The sequence below is a fragment of the Myotis yumanensis genome, unplaced genomic scaffold, assembly GCF_028538775.1.
Source record: "Myotis yumanensis isolate MYYU_CA2020_CCGP unplaced genomic scaffold, mMyoYum1.0.hap1 SCAF_6, whole genome shotgun sequence".
Lineage (NCBI taxonomy): Eukaryota > Metazoa > Chordata > Mammalia > Chiroptera > Vespertilionidae > Myotis > Myotis yumanensis.
The window spans coordinates 8,483,713-8,508,849 of record NW_027223757.1 but is presented as its reverse complement, the minus strand read 5'-3'; the positions used below and the strand labels follow the sequence as shown (position 1 = coordinate 8,508,849).

The window sequence follows — 25,137 nt, the reverse complement described above, 5'->3', positions numbered from 1 at the left end:
TCTGATGTGTCCAAAGATTAGCGAGGCACCTGTTTCTGTCTGTTTATTTTCATTTCACAGTTTTTATTAATTCTACTCTCAATATTAGCTAGTTTTAAAAATCATCTGAAAATGTCTCTCATAATATACCTATAATTTACAACCTTTTTTTGATTGTGCTAATATACCAATCCTGGGAAGATTTAAAAAAATTGTTTTTGTTATTTTTAGAGAGAGAGAAAGGGAGAGGGAGAAACATTGATGGGAGAGCGAAACATTGATTGACCACTTCCCACTCACCGCTTACAGGGGATCCAGCCCCAAACCTGGGCAATGCCCTGACCAGGAATCAAACTGGTAACCTTTCAGTGCACGAGACACTGCCCAACCAACTGAGCCACACTGTCCAGGGCCCAGGCAGATTTTAGGGCAAATTCATTCTGGAGAGTTGCTGTGACCCCTTGGAACCCTAGCCCTGATGCTCTTCTGGGGGGTTGGGGTACCAGTAGTTTGAACTCTGTATGGGGGCCACTGCAATAATGAGGCGACGGGCCAGGCCTTTATTGAGCTACTGTAATCCTTGGATTTGGTCTTTAAGAGTGTCACTATGTTTTAGAGGGTGAGGTTGGCTGCAGGCTAAGGCATTCATCACGCTGGCTGATGAGGTCGTTGATGCTGGTGGAGTATGAGTTCAGCTCAGGATCTGGTAGGTGAACTGGGTACTTGAGACTCTGTGGCTTTAGAAAACTGCTGACTTCCTGGTCACCACATTGGACCATTGATCTAAGAAATAATTGAAATCACTGTTTGGCAATATGGTTTTGAGATCAATGCAGCCTATTGATGTGCTATTACCTTATTCTATTGATGTTGTAAAATGGCCACCTAAGTTCACTGGATGGCTGACTCTGTTCATTCATTCATTCATTCATTCAACAAATGTTTATTGGCCAGCTTCTCTATGTCAGGCACTGGGAATAGACCTGTGATCAAATCAGACAAATGGGTAAAGGTCTCATTGCTAAGGTGATCTTTAAGCAAAGATTTGAAACAGGGAAGGGTCCCATGAGAATATGCCAGTGAAAAGAATTTCAGGATGGACTCACAGCAGTGGAAAGGCCCTGAGGCAGGGGCATGCCTGGAGTGTGTGTACGACAGTGAGGCCAGACTGACTGGAGTGAAGTAAGAAGGTGGAGGTGAGTATGGAGAGGAGTGTGGGGGTCAGAGTGAGTGGGGACCTTGAAGGCTATGATCAGGATTCTGGCTTTTACTCCAAAGGAGTTGGAGACCCACTAGAGGATTTTGAAGAGAGAAACGACCTAATCTGACTTTTTATTGTGAAAGTTTTCAAATCTTAACAGAAATGAGGTGATATAATGACCCTTCATGTACTTATCACCCAGTTTTGATGATGATCATTTTTATTTGTAGATATTTCCATGTTCAATTCTAAAGGATGAAGACTTTTTAAAACACAACCACATTATCACTATCATATTTTAAAAGTTAAGATTTAAAAAAATATATCAAGAATTTGATAGGTACTTTGAAGGTGATGGATCTCCTGACAGTTGTGATGTAGCATGTGAGAGAGGAGTCAAGGACTGGACAATAATTAAACTCCTTTTCACTGTCATACATTCATTGGAAGATTACTAGTACACACTTCAAAATACTCTTCAAAGACTAACACCTGGCTTCAGGATTTTTAGTTTCTTTCCAGAAACGTTATTCAATGCCACCAATTCCCCAGCTAAACAAAGTATTGTTATTTCTATTTTCAAACGATGCTAAGTGGCATAGAGTTGCTGACATGTTAAGTAACGTATTCTAGAGTTCCTTAGATAGCGGTTGGGAACATTCTGGCAAACTGGGAGTGACTTACCCACACTTGAGAATTCTTTTGCTCTATTTATTATCTCTTCTTGTCTATGGGAAATCTGGAAAGGCAGTTGGGTACATGTCAGGCCTGATGTACCAACCTCTCAAGGTACTTTAATTATTCCAAAGACTATCATGGCGCTAGTTTCATACAATTCAACTGAATGGAATTCAATTTAAATAAACTCGAAAGATTTATCGGCTGCCCCCGAAATATTAGATGTTGTTCACAAGGTTTCACAGTCTAACAGGCATGAAACCTGTGTGACCGTTCTTTGCAATGCAGTGTGAAGGTGGGGAGGGGTGTGAGAACATGCGGGACAAGGTGTAGAGGTAGCAAAGTGGAGAAGTTGAGTGTGAGAGCACTTAGGATTTCTCCAGGCTCCCAGTGGCTGGGTAAGGGCGTTGTTGGCAGGACACAGCGTGAGCAAAGGCAGGAAGGCAGCAAAGGCATGGCAGGGATGGCATGTGCACAGAACTGGCTGCTGGCGTACAAAGCACCTGGAAGGTGATTGAAGGAGACGCAGGAGATGAGTTTGGAGAAAGTGGCCAAGAAGCTCCAGAGAGCACTTTGTATATGTTACCCTCGGCCAAAGGGATACTAATAGCACGTCAAACTCCCGAACTCCCTGCACGATATAGAACCGCCGCCCGTGATGGGGGGTGGGGGGTATCACACACCAACCCAATCATCTCTCCATGAAGTCCACATAGTGTGCGTATCCCCCGTGTTCCAGCGTCACAATCTGCTTTGTCATGTCTACGCCCCAGGGTGATTTACGGGGTCTTCTGGGGACTTAGCAAGACTTTTTCTTTGTTGCATCAGCAGCAAAAGAATTGGTTGCTTTTGAGCTTGTTTTCTGTCGGGTGGATAAGAGTAATAAAAGAAGAGTAACTCCGAAGGTTACATTTTAACTTCCACACCTAAATGAACCCTTAGTACATACCCAGAGGTGTTAACATTTCTGGTCACTGATTGTGTTTGAAAATTTAGCCTTATCATGGATGAAGTCGTTCTGTGCAAAAGAGCTTTTTTAAACCTGATCCAGATGGTCTCCTATCCAGAATGGCTCAGCTGCTCTGGAACTCTGTCCAGCCATGTATGCTACTTGGGCCGTGCCGCGGGCCATGACTGAAGCTTACTTTGCCTTTGATATCTCAGCTGTATTTTCTTCTATTCAAGTTCCCACCTCAGTCATTGTTGCTAGAGCTCAGGGGACGAAGGAAATGCCGAGCATGCAGAAGTGCTATCCCTCTTTTCTCTGTCTCTCCATTTCCTGCCTCCCTTCCTTCTAGTTTTCTTTTTCTTCAGGTTTTCTTGTACCTCAGATCAGAGGAGTGGTACTTTGCTGGGAAGTCACATCATGCTCTTCATGATGACAGACTTAAATGCTCTGGAGCAGGGGTCTTCAAACTACGGCCGGTGGGCCACATGCGGCCCGCCGAAAACGTTTGTTTTTTTACTTCAAAATAAGATATGTGCAGTGTGCATAGGAATTTGTTCATAGTTTTTTTTTTTTTAAATTATAGTCCAGCCCTCCATCGGTCTGAGGGACAGTGAACTGGCCCCTGTTTAAAAAGTTTGAGGACACCTGCTCTGGGATAAATACCACCTCTTCCCCTCTCATCCTTTATGCATTTTACTAGGAATACTCTTGGGAAAGAATTTTAAAAAATTGGCTGTGCTCTCGCGAGACCCAGCTGGCTACAGATATTGTTGGTTGGAGGCATGGGACAGCATCGCGGCCACACATCCGCAGAGCTGGAAAGGAACTTAGAAAACATAGTCGAGACCTGTCATTTTGCAGAGAAGAAACTGAGACCCAGAGTTTGGGTGACTTATGTAAGCCATGCAGCTGTTATTGGCAGCTTTTTGCCTGGAACCCGGGAGTTCTGACTCACTCTAGAACTTTCCCACCGCGGTGCCCTGCCTCCCTTGTTTGATCCCGAAGCTGGTTACATCTGCAGCAGTGTGATCCCTAATGGCATACAGGTTCCCAAATGCTTTTTGTAAGTAAAAAATTCCATTTGCAAATCTGGATGTGTTTGTGTGGAGCTTTTATGTGATGACATGTTGTCTTTATCTCTCGAGTAGGATCATAAACTGGATGATGGATGAATCGCACTTAAAAGCAGACCAGAGGCCAGTGTTGGAGCAGGAGTGGTTTTGGTATTTGGAGCTCAGCCTGCAGTGCTTTTTCCAAAATGCTCAAGTCTTCCTCCTTGAGTTCTGTTTGCTTGGGGCAGAGGCTACCCTTCTTGTTCTGTCTGCCCCCCCTCCCCTTTTTTCTCCTTCCTCCTCTGTCCTTTGTTCTAGGATGCTAGTAAGTAGATGCTTATGCAATGCTTATGCAATGCTGTTGAACGAATGAATGCATTTCTTAACATTTCTGCATAGGAGTCAATTATTATTCTCCTACTATCGTGTCATATTTTCTGTGGAAATCAGACTATAGATGATACTTGTTTCACAAAGGTGTGGTGTCAAACCACAGCTCCCTCTTGACTTACCTCTTGTGTAATCCATGTGCCTTGTGGTTTCTGCATAGCATTCTGGGCTTCTTGTCCTCACCGCCCATTAGCACTTGTAAGAGATTGGTTTGTAGAGAAAGGAAAGGTGATGAAACTCTAATCAGGTCATTTGGTTACACATTAGTAACTGATAAAAGGTAAAAAGATGTTGACTAAATGGCATTGTTTAGGGAACTTCATGCCAGGCTCTTCTTGTTTCCCATTAGTGTAGAGATGCAATACTTGCTTGTATTTTGGGGTGAAGATAGTTTTGTTAAGTGGGTGGGAAAACCTCTTGACATTTAAGGGGAGCCTTGAGTTTTCAATGAGGAACGCTGATGTTCTTTGTGCATAAGGAATTACAGAACTCTCGAAGAGGAACATTAATGACACATCATTTTCTATTGTTTTGTGAAGTTACAAAGATCTGTCTGTAATCATATTTTTAGGAAATATTCAAACTTTTATCAAGCCATTTTCCAGTATGACTATCAGCTTCATTAAGTCCATTTCCTGGAACTAAACAGCATTCTCATCCTTTGCACTCGAAATTAAATTACCATTTTCCCTCTCCAAAACGTATTATTGGCCTTGTGATAAATCATTGCAGGCAGTTTCTGATGGGATTACTATTGATGAGAGATAAAGTCTCAAGTAATGACTCTGTTCCCAGATGTGACATACTCTGCCCTTGACCTGGGATGCCTTTTGGGTGGAGTTTCTGAGGATTTCATTTTGTGATGAGAGCCTGGGCTTTGGGGCTACGGTCTGAGTCCTTAGGTTCACAGTTTCTTGATTGTGTGACTTTGTTGAGTTATCTAATCTTTCTGTACCTTGGTTACCTCATTTCTCAAATAACTGAAGTAATCATAGTACTGCTTAGAGTCATTTTGAGGGTTAAATGAGTTAATTACATATAAAGCACTTAAAATAGTGCTGCTGCAACCATCAATTTAGTGTGAAAGTTTGCTTGCCTACTCCCCCAGCTCCTTTTATCTCGTTAGACCAAAGGTCACGCTGGGTTTTCCAGAAGTCCAGGGTTGTGGTCTGAACTTTGGCAGAAGCTGAAATAGCAGCTATAACTCTCTCCCTGGACAATTTTGTGACACTGTGTTGAGCTGCATCTATCATCATTTTTTTGGAAGAAGTTTTCTTTTGCACCTTGTAGGAAAGAACATTGCCTGCCTCTGGGTATTAGGTAGAAGAAAATAAATACAAATAAAAATTAGACCCACTGAACAGATAACATGAAGCAAGACATAAATAAAGTTTTCAGATAAGCAGCACAAAGAAGCTAGAGTCTTTAATTTCCAAAAGAGCTGAAAGGACTATTTTTGTCATTCAGAAATAATTTTTAACTTGCCAAGCAGAATCTAACTATAACATGCTTTACAGGGTTGCCTCAAACTGGCCGAGGAGTCATTTAACTTGAGCTATTCTAGGAATGAGATTCAGGGTTTTTCCTTTCTAGACTCTACCATTTTAGGTCAACTTGTCCACTCTTTTTATGAACATCTATTTACTGCCTGGAAAATAAATGGAGATTATATGAAAATCCAAATACAAAATTACACAGAGAGTAGAAATACCCACAGATAAATACTGGCATAGGCATGAAACACTTATAGCTTTATGCCCACTTAAACATTGGTATTTAGCCCTGGCCAGTTTGCTCAATGGTTATACCATTGGCCCATAGACCATGAGTTCAATTCCCAGTCAAGGACATGTACCTCAGTTGCAGGTTTAATCACCAGCCCTGGTTGAGGCTCATGTGGGAAGCAACCAGTCAATGTGTCTCTCTCACATTGATGTTTCTCTCTCTCTCTTTTTTCCCCTTTCTCCCTCCCTTCCACACTCTCTCTAAAGTTCAATGGAAAAAATATCCTCCAGTAAGGATTAAGAAAAATAATCAAAAAATACACCCCCCCTACATTGATATTTAAAGCAGAGAGAGGTACACAAGAAAATACACTCAGACTGGCTTGGACATCGGTACATACTGGTACAAAGCCATCATTGGTTGACTTTGCAGCTTGGTACAGTATTCTTTTATTGCAATACATTCAGCTATGCCTCTTGCAAAGTTATTATTAATTCTTTATTGGTTAATTTATCCAGTAAGTATTTGTTGGCCACCAGGTGCCTTGGGGGTGATAAAAAATGTTCAAAATATAGTTTCCATACTCTTGAAAAGTTTATATCCTAGTTGGGAGAACAAGACATACAATATGGAACATATAATTTTACTCACTTAACAATCGGCTATGGAATACTTACCATTTGTCAGTACTGTGCTGGAAACTGGGAAGCAGAGGTGACTATAACAGGATCTCTTTCTGGGGACTCACTGTGAACACACATGATGAGGAGGACTCAGGATAGTTACATATTTGATGTCCTAGGAACATTTGTGGATTCTATTGAGAAAGTCAGTGGTTGCTACCTGGGAAGGGGGCATTTTCATGGTAGGAGAATTTTGCTTTTAGGCCATGATAGGAAACAAGGTACTAGCTAGGCTAGGGAAGGGTGACACATAAAAATTACCCATCAGAGAGAGGGTTAGGGCTGGAGATGGGACAGAAGCCAGGTCACAGTGGCTTAGGGGCATCTGTTTTTCTCCCATAAGCTGGGGGGGTCTTAGTCTGAAAGTCATTTGGGGAGACCATTCATGGACTTCAGGAGGCACAAGAATACCTGAAAGATTTAAAGCAAAGTCTGAACATCTTTAATAAGGTATTTTCTTGAGGTCAAAGATGATCAAGAAGCTTTATCATAGATGTTGAGGAGACATGAAGGATTGCACACAGGAGTCCGTTCTGCTCTTGCTGTAGGGTGGAGGGGGGGTTTGTGATGTGGGAAGGCATGGAGTTGGGAAGACTTTTGAGAAGACTCACCATGTCTGTGTCGTTATTCAGATGGCAAATATTTATTCATCACTTAACTATGCATTCAACTATGCTTTATAGGGAGCTGAGAGACCACAGTACTAGCCATGGTGGAGGTTGTGGTGTATGGGGTCAGATAGATACTTAAACAGAGCACAGCAAAATGTTAGTGCATTGCATCAATCACTTATTTATGCACTTGTTTATTTAACAATTATTTCTATGCCAGGCTTTCTTCAGGGTGCTGGGGGCATGAAGCTTACATTCTAGTGGGGAAGACACACAATAAAACAAACAATTAAAATGTGGTTCAATGTCAGGGAACAGTAAGTGCTATAAAGAAAAAACACTAACCAGTATAAGAGGGTGAAGATTTAAAAAAAAGAGAGAGAGAGAGAGAAACACTTTTCTCTCTCTCATAACTTAGGAAATTCCAAGGGTCCGAGGAGCTCTGTGTAAGAAACAGGGATAAAGACCAAATATACACTGAGTGGCCAGATTATTATGACCACCTGACGTTTGTAGCCAAATTAGCTGTACACTGCATTGTATGGGATATGGAAGCCGAAGGCCTGTTCGAACACCTTTGCTGTCTGCAGTTACCAAGATAAAATGTCTCCAATTCACACAGGAACACAAGGATTGGACAGTCGAGCATTGGAAAAAAGTCATGTGGTCCAATGAATCACGTTTCCAGTTGCATCATGCAGATGGCAGAGTGAGAATTTGGTGGAAACAGCATGAAAGCATGCACCCCACATGCATGAGTACCACCCTTCAAGCTGGTGGGGGCAGTGTTACCGTTTGGGGCATGTTTTCCTGGCATGATTTGGGCCCTTTAATTCATGCGGAACAATGTCTGAATAGCACAACATACCTAAGTATCGTTGCTGATCAAGTTCATCCTATCATGTTGATGGCATATCCCAATGGAGATGGCTTCTTCCAGCAAGAAAATGCACCATGCCATGGTGCTCGTATTGTGCAGGAGTGGTTTCAAGAACATGAAGGAGACTTTACCTTGCTTAGGTGGCCCCCACAATCACCAGATCTCAATTCAATTGAGCATTTGTGGGACGACGTTAAAAGAGCCATCAGGCAGCTGGTTCCACAACCATCAAATCTCACAGAACTGGACAGTGCTATTCATCAGGCATGGTGTCAGATTCCTCGCATCAGCTTTCAACATCTCGTGGAGTCAATGCCAAGAAGAATCGCCGCAGTATTGAAGGCAAAAGGTGGCCCAACGAAGTACTGTTGGGGTGGTCATAATAATCTGGCCACTCAGTGTGTATGTCTAATCACAGTACCGCAGGGAGTGAAAGACCTCTGCTTCAATAGAGGCAGTTCAGGGTGTATCTAGCCTAGCTCAGGGAGGTCAGCAAAGTTCCCTGGAGGAAATTAAGTTTAAGTTTCAAACTGGAAGATTAATAGGAGTTAGTCAGACGTGAGAAAGGGTGTTCCAGGCAAAGGGAAGAGTATGCTTGAATGCCTCAGTGAACCATAGGGCCACAGGACCAAAATGGGCATGCAGGGGTCGAAGCAGGCTTTTGGGGAAAGATACTGAGTTTGGTTTGGCACACATTCAGTTTGAGGTTTCTTTGGGTTATTCTAGAGGCACTCCAGAGTGGGTAATTACGTCTAGGTCTGAGGTCCAGGAGAGGGGAGTGGGACGGCAGTCTGGTGTGGCTGGGCTTCCTGCAAAGAGAAAATGTCAGCTGAGGTTGGCAGAGGGCCGAGGGAAGAACCCTGGGGAACAGTGTCATTTGGGAAACCTGGTGGAGGAAGAAAACATTGCAAAGGAAATCGGGGTGAGTAGTTGCCAGATAAATATAAGCCAGGGTGTAACTAAGTGTCAGGAGGAGTGGTGAAGACTTTAAGTGTTGTAAGAATTTGAAGTTGAGCCAGTACGAGTTGGTGTCCTTAAGCCTGTGGGTGATGGGGAGCTGAAGCTTGGTTATATATGATAGATGAGATGTGTACGGGTGATGGGAGGCAGTGACTATCTTGGGAGCGTAGTGCAAGCAATTCTCAGGGTGGATTTGTTAAAATTTTGCTTAGGGAGCTACAAAAAGACCAATACTGATCAGAGCAGGGAATTCAAGAATTTGGGCTTAATTCTTTCTATATTCATGGTTTTTTTTAAAAAGCTTGAATTCTTTTGGTTTAGAACTCCCCTAAAATTGTAGGCAGAAGTTTGAGAGTGTGTTTTATGTGTGTTTTCTAGGAAAGATAGTTTCAGGGTTTTCACAGCATTTTCAAACTGGTCCATAATTCTCCCCCTCCCCCCCAAAAGAAAGATAATGATCCACAGATAAAGACAATAAGAAGTTATTGAATGACCAATGTTGTATTTTATGATGACTCTTTTGGCAGTGGCTGGCAAGATGGGTTTGAGGAATGATGGGGGACAGGAGACTAATTCTAGTAATTCAGATGTGGAGTATTGATCTCTCAGGCAAAAATGATGAAAATAAGGGATGCAAAGAAGAATAGGCATAGAGTTTTGAAGAAATAATTGACTAAGTTTGATGATGGGTTAGATGTAGGAGGTACATTTAACAAATGTTTATCAAGAATCTACTAGGCGTGGTCCCTGCCTTTGTGGAATTTACTGTTTATTAGAGGGAATATGTTTGTCAACAATCACTCAAACAGAGGACTGGAAAATGTGGAAAGTGCCACGAAGAGAAGGTGTAGGAAACTTTGCTTGCACATAACTTTGAGGACTGCCTTTGGTGAGGGAGCATCTTGAAGTTATCCACCAGCTAGTAATTATGCTGCCTTTCTAGGGGCTGGACATCTGTTGGTTCTTTAATTTGATTTTATAAAAAATATTTCCTCTACAAATCAAGGCTCTTAAAATTTTTTTTAAATGCTTGGCCAATCAGGAGAATATGCTTTTGGATGGCTGGTACTATGATTTATGGTTGGAAAAACAACAGTATTTGATTAAGTTGAGCTTCAAACTTACCCTTTGATGAATGGAAATCTTTCTGGCAAATACTTTTTATTATGGTCTGCTTTTACTTGGTCCAAGAGTGTTCACTCCTGGGATTCAATTTGAATGCCTTCAGACACCTCTTAATCATATTAAATCTGTGATATCAGTGGGGCATCCATTTGGAAATGTTTAGTAGTCAATTGATATAATGAAAATGGAACTAAATTGAGCCAGTTGGGTGTCTAGTTCCCATGGGGCAGTGATGTTGTGTTTTTCTGTCTGATCTTCCATGCTCTGTCATCTTTTTCTCTACCATTGCTCTGTTCCTTTGCCACTGTGTGCCTCAGAGTAATGATGTGTTAATTCATGGATGCAAAACATCTCTCCATTTCTTGCTTAAGTTCCTGCTCTAGTTCTTTTTAGAGAATCTTTAAAGGTATCTGTAAGGCTGAAGAACATCTAATCTCTTAATATATAGCTTGGTAAACTAGTCGACTTCTTGTCTGAGTCTTATGAGAAACTACCCAGGATGAACACCTATAAAGATTCAGTGATGAGAATTTTGTAAAGAGGGAGACGTTATAGCAATATGGCTAAAGAATTAGTTAAATATGCACTTAGAATAAGAGGCTAGGGGTATGGTTAGGGTTTCTGAAGCCTCTTATTGGGAAGGTGGGTCCTGAAGACCTCAAGAACATGAAAATGAAAGTAGCTAATTTGGTCCTATAAAAATTGGGAGAAAGCAAAGGGCCTCTGAGGCTGGGTGGGAGAAAGAAAGATTGCCCTAATATGATATAAGCACTTTATACCAAAGAGATATGAAGCCCTAAACGGCAGGTCTAGGACAGGTGCACTCAGGCCAGGCTAGAGGACAGCAGGAAGAGATGAGTCCAGGACCCCTAAAGGCTTATCGCTGGGGACTGATCTGACCGCAGGTGGCTTGCTCTGAGTCCAGATATGGACACCTCACACTCTGTTCCTTTCCAGGGCAGATATTAGGCGAAGTTAGTCTGCATTGTGAGGACACAGTTCTCTGTCTGGAGGCAGTTGTGCTGAATTAGCTTGGCCTAATGATTACTCAAGACAGCCTGGACATATTTTGAGGTCCACAGGGCTCTGCAACTAATGAGAGTCTCTCACTGCCTTTTAGCTTGATCTGGATGACAGTCATCTTCATGACATTGCATTTTGGGAGTCTTCATAGAGAAGGGCTTGGCTAACATGATAACTGGCAATGTTAGATACATGAATTTCCAAGTGGGATAAAAAAGTTCCTTTATGGAGAGGAAAGATGACCTGTGTAATTACTCGCTTCTTTTTGGATACCTTCTGGTTTTAGGCCCTATGTTTACAGTGGAGTTTTAGTATTCCAGGGCCATCTCAAAGATATAGTGTAGACAAAAAGCATTGCAAACATCTCCACTAAATCTGGGGAACATGGTCTTTTCTATTATATCTCTCACCAATACTTTAAAGAACAACATTTACTTATTCCATTTATATTGTGACATTATCATTTTATTGGTTCAGTCATTGATTAATTCATTTGATATCAATATCTATTAGGACCCTATTGTGGATGAGGCACTATGCTGTGAACACTGGGGGTTCTAAAGATGAATAAGGCACAAGGAACTTAGCAGATAGTAACCAAGAGAATGTACAATTGAAGGAGTAGGGTAGCAAGTTGCAGAAAGTGAACAAAAACCTGCTATTGGGTTCAGAATAGGGATAAATTATTTCAAGTGTGTGGGGTTTGGGACTGGCTGGAAGAGAGGAATTTATGCAAAAGGTGACCTTAAGTTGCAGTAGTCACCTCACACCCATTAGGATGGCTACTATTAAAAAACAGAATAAAACAATAAATAATGGATGCAGAGAAATTGGAGCCCTTGGAAATGGGGGAGTAAAATAGTGCAACCATTATGGAAAACAATATGGCAGTTCTCAAAAAATTAAAAATATAATTTACCTTATAATCTAGCCATTCCACTTTTGGGCCTCTATATCCACAAGAATTGAAAGCTGGGTCTCATTGAGATATTTGAACATCCATGTTCATAGTAACATTAATCACAAAAGCCAAAGATAGAAGCAACCCAAGCCCATAGCTGGATGAGTGGACAGACAAAATGTGGTATGTGCATACATTGGAATATTATTCAGCCTTAAAATGAAAGGAAATTCTGAAATGTATTGCAACATGGAATGACCTTGAGGACATTATGCTAAGTGAAATAAGTTAAATACTATGTGATTCCACTTACATGAGTACTTATCTAGAGTAGACAACTGCATAGAGACAGAGAGTACAATGGTGGTTGCCAGGGCCTTGTGGGTGGAGCAAATGAAGAAAATGAGTTTTTAATGGGTATAGAATTTCAGTTTTGTTAGATGGAAAAGTTCTAAAGATTGGTTGTGCTCTGATGTGAATATACTTAATGTTACTGAACTCTACACTTCAAAATGGTAAAGATGATACATTTTATGTTAGGTTATCTTAACCACAATTTTAGAAAATGCAGTATTTTATCATGCGGGAGTGGGTGAAAGATACCTGACATCTTGGAAATTTTGCCAATGCATATATTATTCATTCATTCATTCATTCATTCAACCATCATGTATTAAATACCTGTTATGTGCTGGGCTCTGAGCTGGATACTGGGGCTACAATACTTACTAAGATTTATAAAACACTGAACCTGTCAAAGTCATGCTTGCTAACCACCCTCTCCACCCCCCAAAGCACTAAGCTTGTATAGTTAAATATTCACAGCTGCTTTCTACTGACTTGAATCATGCATAAGAAATTAGTAAACAAACAGTAAAAAGATTTGAAGTTCTTGGGAACAGGGAGGAGTTGGACAGCATGGTGATGAAATGGAGAGACATGGGCCATGGAATATGAACTAGGCTTGAAAACGGCAAGTCAGTGCTCCCTAAGGATATTAAAAAATAAAGGACTCCTATTTGAGGCTGCCAGCCTAAGAGCTAAGTAATTTAGAATGGGGAAAAAATGGCAAAGTCACACACACTCAACCCAAGAAGCCAGTATTTTGTGAATTTTATGGCAAGGGTAGTTTGAGAACTACTGGCACAAAATTGTGGGCAATATTAGCAAGTGAGAAGGGCAGGGAAGGGTCATACAATTCGAGCTGAAAGGGAAGGCAGGACTTCCAAGGGGAGGACCTGTGAAAGTCAGTGTGGTCTGTTTATTTGGGTGGGGACTGGAAGTAGGGAGCATGAGCTTCCTTAACTGAAAGACCTGGAAGCTCTGCCTTTAATTCACTTTATCTCATCCTAGGTTTCTTTTTTTCTTTAAATTTTATAGGAAACTTTACTCCACCTATTCTTCCAACATCTTTCTATTTCTCGCACTCTTCCCCGCCTCCCCCCCCCTTTACACCCTGGAACATTCTATTTATTCATTTAAATATCTATTGAGTAACAACTATATAACAGGCACTGTGCTGGGCTCTGGACATTATGGCCTCAGTTTCCTTAGGCCACATTTGGTTGCACATAACAAACCCTGGATTGCTATAATTTCCGCTTCTATACCGGTTAATGCAAAGTTAGTTGTGCCTACTACTTTTCTTACCTTTTCCTCTCAGTCTTCAAGGTATCTTCATTGGGGCTGTTCCTTCTACCTGTGCTTTTAATCCCATCTGCTCTACTTTTCCCCTCTGTGTACCCTCAACCATTTCCTCTCTGCTGACCAGTTCCTTCACTCTACATGAGACCTTCTCAGGTCTCTTCCATCCTAAAATTCCTTGCTTGTTTTTATATTCTTTAACGACCACCCTGTCGTTCCCTTCCCACTCTCATTTGAGTTCTCAAAGGAATGGCCTTCACTCCTTTTCATTTTCTTATATTCCATCCACTTTTCCACCCACTGGATTTTCGCTTGTGCCCACACTATCTACCAAAACTCCTTGCTAAGTGTCCTCCATGCCAAATCCAACTTCCCTCTATCAATCCTCGTTTTATTGGATTTTCTGCCCCATTTGGCACTATTGATCACTCTTTCCTTAAGTTTTCTACTTCCTTAAAACTTTTTACTCCTCAATTTCCCTGGTTCTCACTTTTCTTTCTGGGATATGCGTTCTTCACAAAACCTCTGAAGGTTGATGCAACCATCCACGTTCTGCTTTCTTCATTCTGCATCTTCTTACAGAGGAGTATTGAATAGTCGCGAGTATCCTCAATAATAGTCAAGTTATACAAACCGATATCTAGGGTTATGTGGTAACAATGGCATAAAATCTGGTTTATCTTTCTACACATGTGCTATGTTTGCATCAGTTCATTGGAGTTGCAGATGTCCCAGTTGTTTGATGCTTTGTCTCTATTTCCTAAAGACCCTTCGTGTGATCTGGAATTGGAATAAGCTCTGGTCTCTAATGGTGCTGAGTTAATTGCGAATCCCTGGGGAAAAAAACACCCAAATGAATAAGTCTATTAGAAACCAGCTAATTTCATTTTGTCATTTTCTGGATAATATATTCCGGTGTAGGCAGCTCATTTTTTTAAACAAGTTTGCAATAGACAATTTCCCCTCAAGGTTAATATAATAGGCAAACACCTTTTGCTTCGGCAGATGGCAAGAGATAAGAAAGATTAGCTTACATTATGATTCATTATTTCAAAATGTCAGAATAAAGTGGATCCACTGTGTCGCCCCAGCCTCTCATACTTTAGAGGAGAGAGTACATGTTTTGCTTTTCTAATGTTAATGGATTCACTGGTTTTTGTTTCTCTCTCTCTCTCTCTCACAGGCCAAATTCAGATAATCGGCGCCAGGGTGGCAGAGAGAGATTGGCCAGCAGCGGTGACAAGGGCAGCATGGCTGTGGAGTCTGCCAAGGAGACGCGCTACTGTGCAGTGTGCAATGACTATGCCTCAGGCTACCATTACGGAGTCTGGTCCTGCGAGGGCTGTAAGGCCTTCTTCAAGAGAAGTATTCAAGGTAATAGTGTGTTGAAAACAACAAATTCCATTTTGAATCCCAAATGGGAAGCAACAGAGGAAGGAAGGCATATGATCAGCCACTTGCACAAAACCCTAAAACCCAGTAGGTCCACTTAAATCTTTGTTAGAAACATGGAGAAGAGACAAGAGCTCAGGTCAGCTGCGATCGCGTTCTTATGCTTCTTCCATTTGGCAAGATCCAGACAGTCTTGACCAACTACAGGCAGAGGGTTTCAGTAACGGGCTCAGAGTGTCTGTGCCCTGCTCGAGGGATGGCTGGTGGAGGTCTATGTGTTGCTGGCAGCTAGGCTTATAGGGTACAGTGTGATATTAATCGGCTATCCATAGATACCTCTCCACTTGGGCTTGGTCCAGATGAGTAGTCTGTTCTGATCTTTGCTCCAGACCAATGCTAACATAACAACATATTATTTAGCTGATGCTAACTTAACTTAGAAAAATTATATTTATATTTTGGTTTAGGTTAGTATAAGCCTTTTAAGGCTCTTCTTCCATCTTTGCTATCTCAATAGATGACATAACCTTTTGCTAAAACGAGAAGACCCAATAACTGGTGACTTGCCATAGGGTCAAGTACCTATCTGTGCTGTACTCAACAGTTATTTTATTTTATTTTTTTAATATACTTTATTGATTTTTTACAGAGAGGAAGGGAGAGAGACAGAGAGTTTAGAAACATCGATGATGAGAGAAACATCGATCAGCTGCCTCCTGCACATCTCCCACTGGGGATGTGCCCGCAACCCAGGTACATGCCCTTGACCGGAATCGAACCTGGGACCTTTCAGTCCGCAGGCCGACGCTCTATCCACTGAGCCAAACCGGTTTCGGCTACCCAACAGTTATTAAGTATCCACCTGTAACATTCCCTTTGCCTGTGTGCCTTGGTCCTTTTCTTGTGTATAGTTTACCAAATACAGCTTCTCTGATGTGCTGCCCGCTGCATTTTATCTCTACTCCAGGAGTGTTTCTATTGCATTTAGAGGATACAGTAGGATGGACTTTTTTTTTTTAAAGCTGTTCATATCTAATAGAGTAGTATATGAGGTCAACTAGGTCCTTTTTAAAAGCATTTTTTTGACAATTATTACTTTCAATATCTTAGAAAACACTGTAAGATGGGCTTTTTTGTTGGATTTTAATAAAATTACTGATATTTTCTGATAGTAATTTTTGTTTTACTTATATAAACAAGTATATATACATACATAAATATCTATACATATATTTAGAAATACATATGTATGCATGTATATTTATATATACAAAAACATGTATATAAATTATACATATGTGTAAATAACAATGTATTATTTAGCTGATACTATCTTGATTTAGAAAAAATACATTTATATTTTGGTTAGGTTAGTATAAGCCCTTTCAAGTCTTTTGCCAGTGATGTTTTACTGTTCATTTGATTTAATATAATCTAATATAATCTTAAATACTTTCTTCAAGTATTTAATCTGGTAGTGAAAAATCATTTGACAGAAGTAGGGTTGGTGGGTAGGTTCAACTATAAAATTGGACAAATCATTTATCTGGGGCTGAGTTCCCTCATCAGGAAAAATGGTTTAGCACATCAGTCAGCAAAGTTTTTCTGTTAAAGAACTGGATGTAAGTGTTTTAGGCTTTGCAAGCAGTACAGTCTCTGTTGCAGCTACTCAACTCTGGCACTGTGGCCTGCAAGAAGCCATAGACAATATGTAAGTAAATGGTGTGTGGCAATAAAACTTTATATACAAAGTCAGTAACTGATCAGACCTAGACTGTGGGCCACAACATACTGACTCTTGATTTAATGAATGGAAAGGGAATAGATGGTTTCTAAGTCTCATGTTGATTATTCATGTTTACTGAAAAATTACTGTGCATTTATGCTAGACGTTCTGAGTGAGATAAAAATATGTGTAACACACAATCTCTAATCCCACAACATTTAGAATTTATTTGGGAAATTTACTAGGAAGAAAAAGGTACTTGTCCTCATGAGGAAACTAGAGAATATCTCAGTATAGATAAAGTGCTACTGTATTATAAAGATAAGGAAAACAATAGGTGAATATAAGAAAAGAAAATATTGTCAGTTATATTACCGAAATTGAAAGTAGAATGACCCTCCTCCAAGTAACAATATCAATATTCTTACAGATTATTTTTGTCATAATTATTCATTATTTAGGAATGAACTATGTAACGTCACATCAAAATTAATATTGTCTCCAAGAATTAAGACATGAGAACAGAAAACACAGGAAAAATAACTTAAAAAAATCAATGAAGGAAGTAATAGCTTATGAAAATAGCTATTTTATTGGTATGGCATTAACTCACATTTAAACGAGTTTTAAGTTGTTTTAAATGAGATGAATATTGAGTCCAAAGTTCTGGAAGAAGCCTAGAAACAAGGCAGAGATTTTAGCTTTTAGAGATAGGGAGAGACCTTAAAGATGATGTTCACTCCCTCATTTAATTGTTCATCAGTTGCCGCTATTAGGCAAAGCACTGTGCAAGGCGTTGTAGAGACAACTATAGGGCAGACGTGGTCCTTACCCTCACAGAGCTTACAAATAAACTGGCAGTTAGCTTGCAGTGCGACAAGTGCCAGGGTGAGGGTGAGTGCGGGGTCTTCCAGGAGTCCAAACTTCACTCAGTCCTCGTGGGGGTGGAGTCAGGCTCGGAGAAGGTTTCCTGATTTAAAATGAGGCCTGAAGGATGAGCCAAGTGAGGAAAGTGAAGGAGGGGATGAGTGTTCAGTCACAGGAATGAGCAGAGGAACAAAGTCCAGGAGGTAAGATCGAGTTTGGGGAGTTCTGTGAATAAAAATTAACAAAAAATTTTTTACCATTAGATTAAACAAAGACATTTCTGGGCCATGTGTTTATTCTTACACTATGTGAAAACAAAGTAATTTATTTCCTTTTTACTTAAATGCTTTGTCCATGTATTTTATTTCCTTGTGCATGTAAGAGGGACATACCAGAGCGAGTTTGATGGGTTTTAGTCCCATTTTCTCATCAGAGCCTTGAAAACTTGCAACTAAAAAGTTTTTCTGAACTTCCCTGGCTCTTTATAAATTACATTGCCCCTCAAGCCTAGTCGAGGACAGTGAAGGGCCTGGCATGAAGGTAGGAAGTTCTGAAGATGCCGTAGCTCTCCCTGTTTTTCTCGTTACTTAAGAAAAGAGCTTAGAAGTGAGTATTCATCAGATTACTCTAGTGCTCTAAGTGTTTCAGCTGAAGAGGTAAAGTGTTTGACTTGAAAGCATACAAATTTTCATCCACTACCTGGTGTAGAAACTTGATTACGCAAGAAATTAAGTAATGGACTCCAGTGGAACATGCTTCCCCCCCTTTAAATGTCAAGGATACTGCTTAAGGGAGGGGGTGAAATTGGATAGTCTATGAACGTATTAATCATTGCAGGTGGAAAAGCTGTGTCTGTTAAGATGTGTTGTGGGCAGAGACTCTTGGAAGAGTTATATAAGCAGATTTGGTTCAGTGGCCAGGTACAACTTTGAGTATTATTCCAAGAAAAAGGACTCCACTGACCATACTGCTTATCGTATATTATTTCAAATGTTCATGAGGCACAGTGCAGGCTCAAACCTATATATACATATACCCCTCACTGTGCTGCCACTTCATATAATCTCTCTCTAAGATGTCTATAGAAGAAGCTTAGATCAAACAGACATGATCAAGACAGGTGTTGGCTTAAAGGTTAGCTAAGTCCAGGAGGACATGGTTTCAGGGTGGGGTCTGGTTATGGTTCAATGTAGTAGGGGCCTTAAATCCAACAAAGATAAATGTCAGCCTGGTCCACTGGGCCTTCGAAGGAGACAGTCCAGCACCCTGGATAGCTCCTTCAACAGCTGCCCAGGGGAAGCAGAGACTTATTTCTGAAGAAATTTAGGCCGGTCAGCTAGCTTCATTCACTTTGCAGAGCTTTATTAAAAAGAGAATTTAGCTCCTTTATGCCTAAGGACTCACCTTTGCTCAGCCATGATGGATTAGGTTTTACGTTTAGTTTCCCATTTCTAGTCACCTTCTGGATTGACATGCACGCCCATGAATGGAAGAGGCCAGAGGATGGGGAGAAGTGGAGGCTGCTCTGTCATTACAGAACTATTTGATCTCAGAAGTCCTTTCAGAGCTATGGCTCAAAACTGAGAGCCTGGCAATATATGCACACACACAAAAATACAAAATCTTTGGTCTCCGCATTCCACACATGCCCCCTATAGTCAGGTCTCCATGCAATGGTGGGGGAGATCTTTGAGATATGTTATTCAAGTCATAAGGTCTTGCAGTTAAAACTCTCACTGCACTTAAAGTCCAGATTGTTTTCTATGGTTTAAAATACTACACATGGTCTTACTCCTGCTTACTCCTCTTTCTCTCCCTCCCCCCCTACCCCCCTCCCCCAGCCCCTGTTCACTGCAATCCAGCCACACTGGCCTTCCTCTTCCCCCAGTGCACCAACCTGTTCCTTCCTCGGGACCTTCATACATGTGCTTCTCCTTTTCCCTTTGCTTGCAACACGTGCATTTAGACTGACTTCTTGTCATTCAGATCTCTGGCCAAGATCACTTTCTCAGAGAAGTTTTCCCCAATTACTCAACCAAAAGTAACTGTACAAACCTTTTCCCTGAGGTTTTTTTTATACTATATCACCCTATCTTTTAATAAAGTTCTCTGGTTTATCCATTTGGTTGATATTCCTGCCTGAACATATATATAAGCTGAGTGAGAGCTGATTTCTGGTCTGCTCTGTTTTGTTTGTTGCTATAGTGCCAGTGCCTCTAGTGGTGTTGGGCACATCTCTGGTACATAGTAGAATATGGAGAAATTTCACTTGGTAACATTGGCAGGAAAAGCGTTAATGCCAAGTGGTATATTTGATATCAGCCTGAAAAGGAATGGAGGATTTTCATAGGCAATAAGAAGTTTGGAAAAGAATTCCAGAAATGTGAAGTAGCATAAATCAAGATACACTCAGTGGAAATTGAGTAAATTATCCATGAGAGAAGAGGGGACTCGCTGTCCTCTCTCTGCCTCTTTATGTTCCCTCTTCAGCTCTCTAACGTAGGCATTCTCCAGCATCTGTAATCACTGCTCCTCTCACTTTCTCATTTTCTTCTCTGCCTAGTGTCCTAGGCAATCTCATACATATATGTTTATGGGTTGAATTGTCTCCCCTCCCCCACCCAAATATATTGAAGTCCTAACTCCCAGGACCTCAGAATGTGGAAATAGAGTTATTGCAGATGTAATTAGTTCATATGAAGTCATAATGAAATATGACTAATAATATTCTTATATGAAGAGGGAAATTTGGGCACAGAGATTGGGAGAAGGATGCCATAAGATGATGGAGAGGGAGACTGGAATGCTGTAGCAGGAGGCCAAGGAAACCCAAGGATTGCTGGTCAACCAACCAGAAGCCAGAAAGAGGCAAGGAAGGGTTATTCCCTACAGGTTTTAGAGGGAGTGGACCCTGCTGACACCTTGATTTCAGACTTTCAGCCTCCAGAACTATGAGTCCGTACTTGATGCTGTTCAAGTTACTCATATGTGGTACTTTGTAATGACAGCCCTAGGGAGCAATATTTAAGACATAGAGTGTTACAGCTATGCAAACATCTCTCAGATCTACCTCCTGCTCCAACCTTGCTTTGTAGTGAGTCCTGCGTGTCTTCAGCGGACACTAGCTACTTCTCCTGGCTACGTCTTATATCAGTTCCCACACCATTCCCTCAGGCATCCACACTTAACACTTGGAGTTAGTCATCTTTATCTTTGCACTTTGGCAGCCTGTTGTTTCCAATAGGAACCACTGTGTAGTTCTGTTGAGTCTCTCTCTTAAATGCCTATCTATCAAATTCCCATTCCTCAGGGTTTTAAAGTAACTGTTTCTACTTCTGAAGTAGACTCTTTCTTTAGACTGGACTACTTGCTGTTACCCAAATATGACCAATCCACTTCTTTGCTGGGAATTTCTTTCCAGATTTACCTATGCAATTGCTTCTTTCCCAGTCAAAAGCGACTCTGATGTCAATGCCGGAGTCTTTCTCTCCCGTGGTGCATATTACTTTGCTCCCGTTGCCTAGCATAGCAGGTACTTGTATATAGTCTTTACTGACTGGGAGCGCCTCAAAGGTAAGGCCCAAATCAAAGCCTTATAGGCATCACTCAATGAATAAATAACAGGATGAAAGGAGCGTGAGAATCCATTTGCTTTAGTCAACACAAAACCATTATGTTTATTCAGTCATGAATATAGACAACAAGACAGACTTTAATTAACATTACCTTGCCAGGGGCATATAGGAAAGACCAGAGAAGGGAGAGATTAGAAGCATGAAGATTAATTTGGCTAATGTTTTAATATCTTAGAGATACTAAAAATCTGGATTTTTTTGTATTTGTGAATTGGGTGAAAAGGGAGTAAGATGAAGGGCATTGTAAAGAAAGGATCTACAGTACTTTAAGATGACTCAGTATGGGATATCTGGAAAACAAAGGAGTTAAAGAAGTTCAAAAACAGAGGGAGAATGGTGATATCATCCCCTGAACTGGGAAGATCAAGAGGAAGGTCAGTTAGAGGGGGGAGAGGATGAGTTCAATTCTAGATATACTGAGTTTGACATGATAGTTGGATATGGAGATCGAATTATCCAGCAGGAACAGAGACAGAATCAGTACTCTGCAAACAGTTGGGGGGGGGTGGGGGGCGTTGAGTCAGTTTCCTCAATTAATTTTAAAGACACAGTGCAAGGAATGGCTTAAATACTTCCCAGAGGTTGTCCATTATTAATAATGGAGAAGTAACTCCCCAAACTTCCCCTTGCTTCTCATAATAATACAAGTTTCCTGGATCTTACCAAAACCTTATAAGAAACGCTGTTGTTATTAAAAGTGTACATTCAATTCCCTTCTAAACAGGAAAATCACAAATTAGCCCAGTAGGGCCAAACACTGGTCTCCAGGAACTTAATGATTTGAGAGAACATGCTGGTACCAACACATTAAGCTGCACAAATAGTAAACGGCAGGAGCAAATATAAGCATTTTCATGATTTTCAGAAAGAGAAACCAAGATTTTTTTCAAATTATTCATACTGTGGAAGTCCATAGACATCTTTTCTGACCCAGAGCTGGCCTAATCCTTCCATTATTTCTACTTCTAGTTTTTACTCTCCCCTCATGTGAGAACACGCATATTGTGCAACAGAGAAATAAGACTATTGAGGCTGAAGGACTGAAGAGTTTTCATGTGTATACACATGAGCTCTCATGTAATTTTCACAAGAAAGCATTTATAATAAAACTTTTTATTTTATTTTATTATTTCTTATTTTTTTAAATTAATCCTCACCTGAGGATTTTTTTCCATTGCTTTTCAGAGAGCGTGGAAGGGAGAGATGGACAGGGCAGGGGAGGGGGGGAGAAAGAGAGAGAGAGAGAAGAGAGAGAGAGAGAGAGAGAGAGAGAGAGAGAGAGAGAGAGAGAGATAAACATCGTGAGAGAGACACATTGATTGATTGCTTCCTGCATGTGCCTTGACTGGGCTCGGGAGCAAACCTGCAACCCAGGTATGTTCCCTTGACCAGGAATCGAACCCCCAACTCTTTGGTGCCAGTCTGATGCTCTAACTATCTAGCCATAGTGGCCAGGTCTTATAATGAAACTTTTAAAAAGGAAGGCCTTACTCTCAGGGATTGGCAAATTTGCTAGATGCTTGGCTCCTGGTTCTCATCAGAGAAAAGGAAACACAGCCCTGAAATTCAAGACCTGAACACCTCCCTCCATGCAGGAATGCTGTCCCTGTTAACAATTTTAAGTGTTTCTTACTCTAATGCTAAGGGACTCAGCTATGAGCACACACGTGCATGTTTGCATTTGAGAAAGGGCTCAGAAAAAGAAATCATGGTCTTTCCACCTGGGAAATGATTCTTTTTCTCCTCCTCCTCCTCCTCCTCCTCCTCCTCCTCCTCCTCCTCTTCCTCTTCCTCCTCCTCCCCCTCCTCCTTCTCCCCCCTCCCCCTCCTCTTTCTCCTCCTCTCTCTTCTTATTGCCTTTGGCCAAGTAATCTTTATCTTGGGGATAATTAAGACAAAATGCATTTAACAAATAAAATCTGTATAGAACCCCCATTTCTTGGCAGCTCTTGTGGACACAGCTGAAGCTTTCAGAGGTCTTTAAAAACCATGGCAACAAATGCCTTTGAAGGGTAAGCAAAGGTTCCAAATGTTTTTAATCGCTGCTGTTTTCATGCTACCACTTCAAGCATTCTTCATCATTTTTTTCCATCTGATTGAAATTAAATTTCCAATTTCCCAACTAAGTGGCACTGTCCCCCTCATGGAATTGACCATTTCCATTAAAGTGGTAGAGTATGAGCCCACATATAGTGCTTAAGCTCATCAACAATTCCATTAGAAAGCCTTACTTATGAGTGGCAATAATTTTGCACAGAAGTTACAGGTAGCCTTTAATGGGCACATTTTCAAAGGGCACCGACTAGCCCTCAGAATAATGTGCTGACTCTCTTTTACAAAACTTACCCCATGGCCTAATCCTGCCTAAGTGCTTCTCTCCTTCGTGGAAAGCTGCTGTCAATACCTTGAAAGTGCTGTATCTTTTTAGAAGAGAATGGCCTGTTTCCCTGGTACTCATTCAAAGAAAAGTCACTTCTGAACTCTATGTTATGCTTCACTCTTTCAGAACCATGTATGCAGGCTATGGTCGCCTGGCATTTTGGACCGAAAAATCACAATGTGCAGGAAAAAAATCTATTTCATAAATCTACCATCCACTTCATACAACTTTTTCTTGCTGTGATGTTAATTCTCCACCCATGTGTGAGTGATGGAACAGATTTGATATGTTTAAAGGAGAAAAATGCCTTGCTTGAGAAGAGCATACAGCGGAAGGTGTTCCTATTATTTTCCCCACATGTTCATCTTCCTTGAGCTGAAATAAAAAGGTTTTATCCTTCCAGCTGCTTAGAAATAAAGGAACAAAAAATACAGTTTAATTATGAAGTCATAATTTTGCTGTGGAATAGATACTATTCCCCCTATTTTCTTTGAGAAAGAATATGTGGATTTTCAATTTCATACAGACAAATACCATCTGGACTTGGTTTATTTGGTAGTTTCAAAATCATAGATCAGGAAGTACAGAGTGAATGAGTAGAGAAATTCTTAAGTCACCATCCAGGGCTGGGTTGCTCGATTGCATTGATCAGTACGATTTTTGTGTGTGATTGAAATATAAGCGCAATGATTTGAATGGATGGCTGCACCACGTCAGTGTAATCCATTAAGTGATGTGCAGGATGTTTTCTTTACCCACCAGAGAAGATAAATTACAGCTCTTCAGATAATCAGAGTCCATAATTATTTTGTTCCTTTGACACTGCAGTTACTAATAAAGGAATTCATTTAAAGGTAAATGTAACACTCTGGTTTCTCTTTGGGTCGCATAAAGGTATAGAAAAGGGCCTGTGCACCACTGTTAACCAATGCCACGGTGGTATATTACAGTCACCGTGGAGATGGTTTTCCTCTATTTTATTTTATTTTTCTGATTGCTAGCACGCTCATTACTCTGAGTACACCCTTCCTTTTCCTGCAGACCAGCCTGCGCTTGCCTGTCCTCCCTACCTCATTGTTCGCCAGCCTTTGTGCTGGTCCCCTTTCTTATCAAGCTAATTTGCTCCACGCCTTCACCCGCCCCTCGTGGACTTGTTAGTCCTCTGCCTGTGTGTTCTGGTACATCCCATTCTTCCCCTTCTCACCATCCAACCTAACTTCTAAGGGATGGTCTCTCTCTCCATTTTGCTTTTCCTTGTTGCACTCTTCTTAGCACTTGTGTACACACCTGCAGACCTCCCTGTCTGAGTGACAGCCTCTTCGCCACCCTCCCAAGA

At 41.0% G+C, this 25,137-nt stretch overlaps 1 protein-coding gene across 3 annotated transcripts in view; it reads left to right on the top strand.

Moving 5' to 3' along the window:
• Window positions 1-25,137, top strand: part of ESR1 (estrogen receptor 1) — a 204,852-nt gene that overhangs the window by 18,244 nt on the left and 161,471 nt on the right. For 2 of the 3 annotated variants that reach the window (XM_070417453.1, XM_070417451.1), the window contains exon 2: window positions 14,985-15,175. In XM_070417453.1, the coding sequence (XP_070273554.1) occupies window positions 14,985-15,175 (191 nt within the window). Of the gene's footprint in view, window positions 1-14,984; window positions 15,182-25,137 lie in introns of all 3 variants that reach the window. The other variant, XM_070417452.1, reaches the window with a different exon arrangement.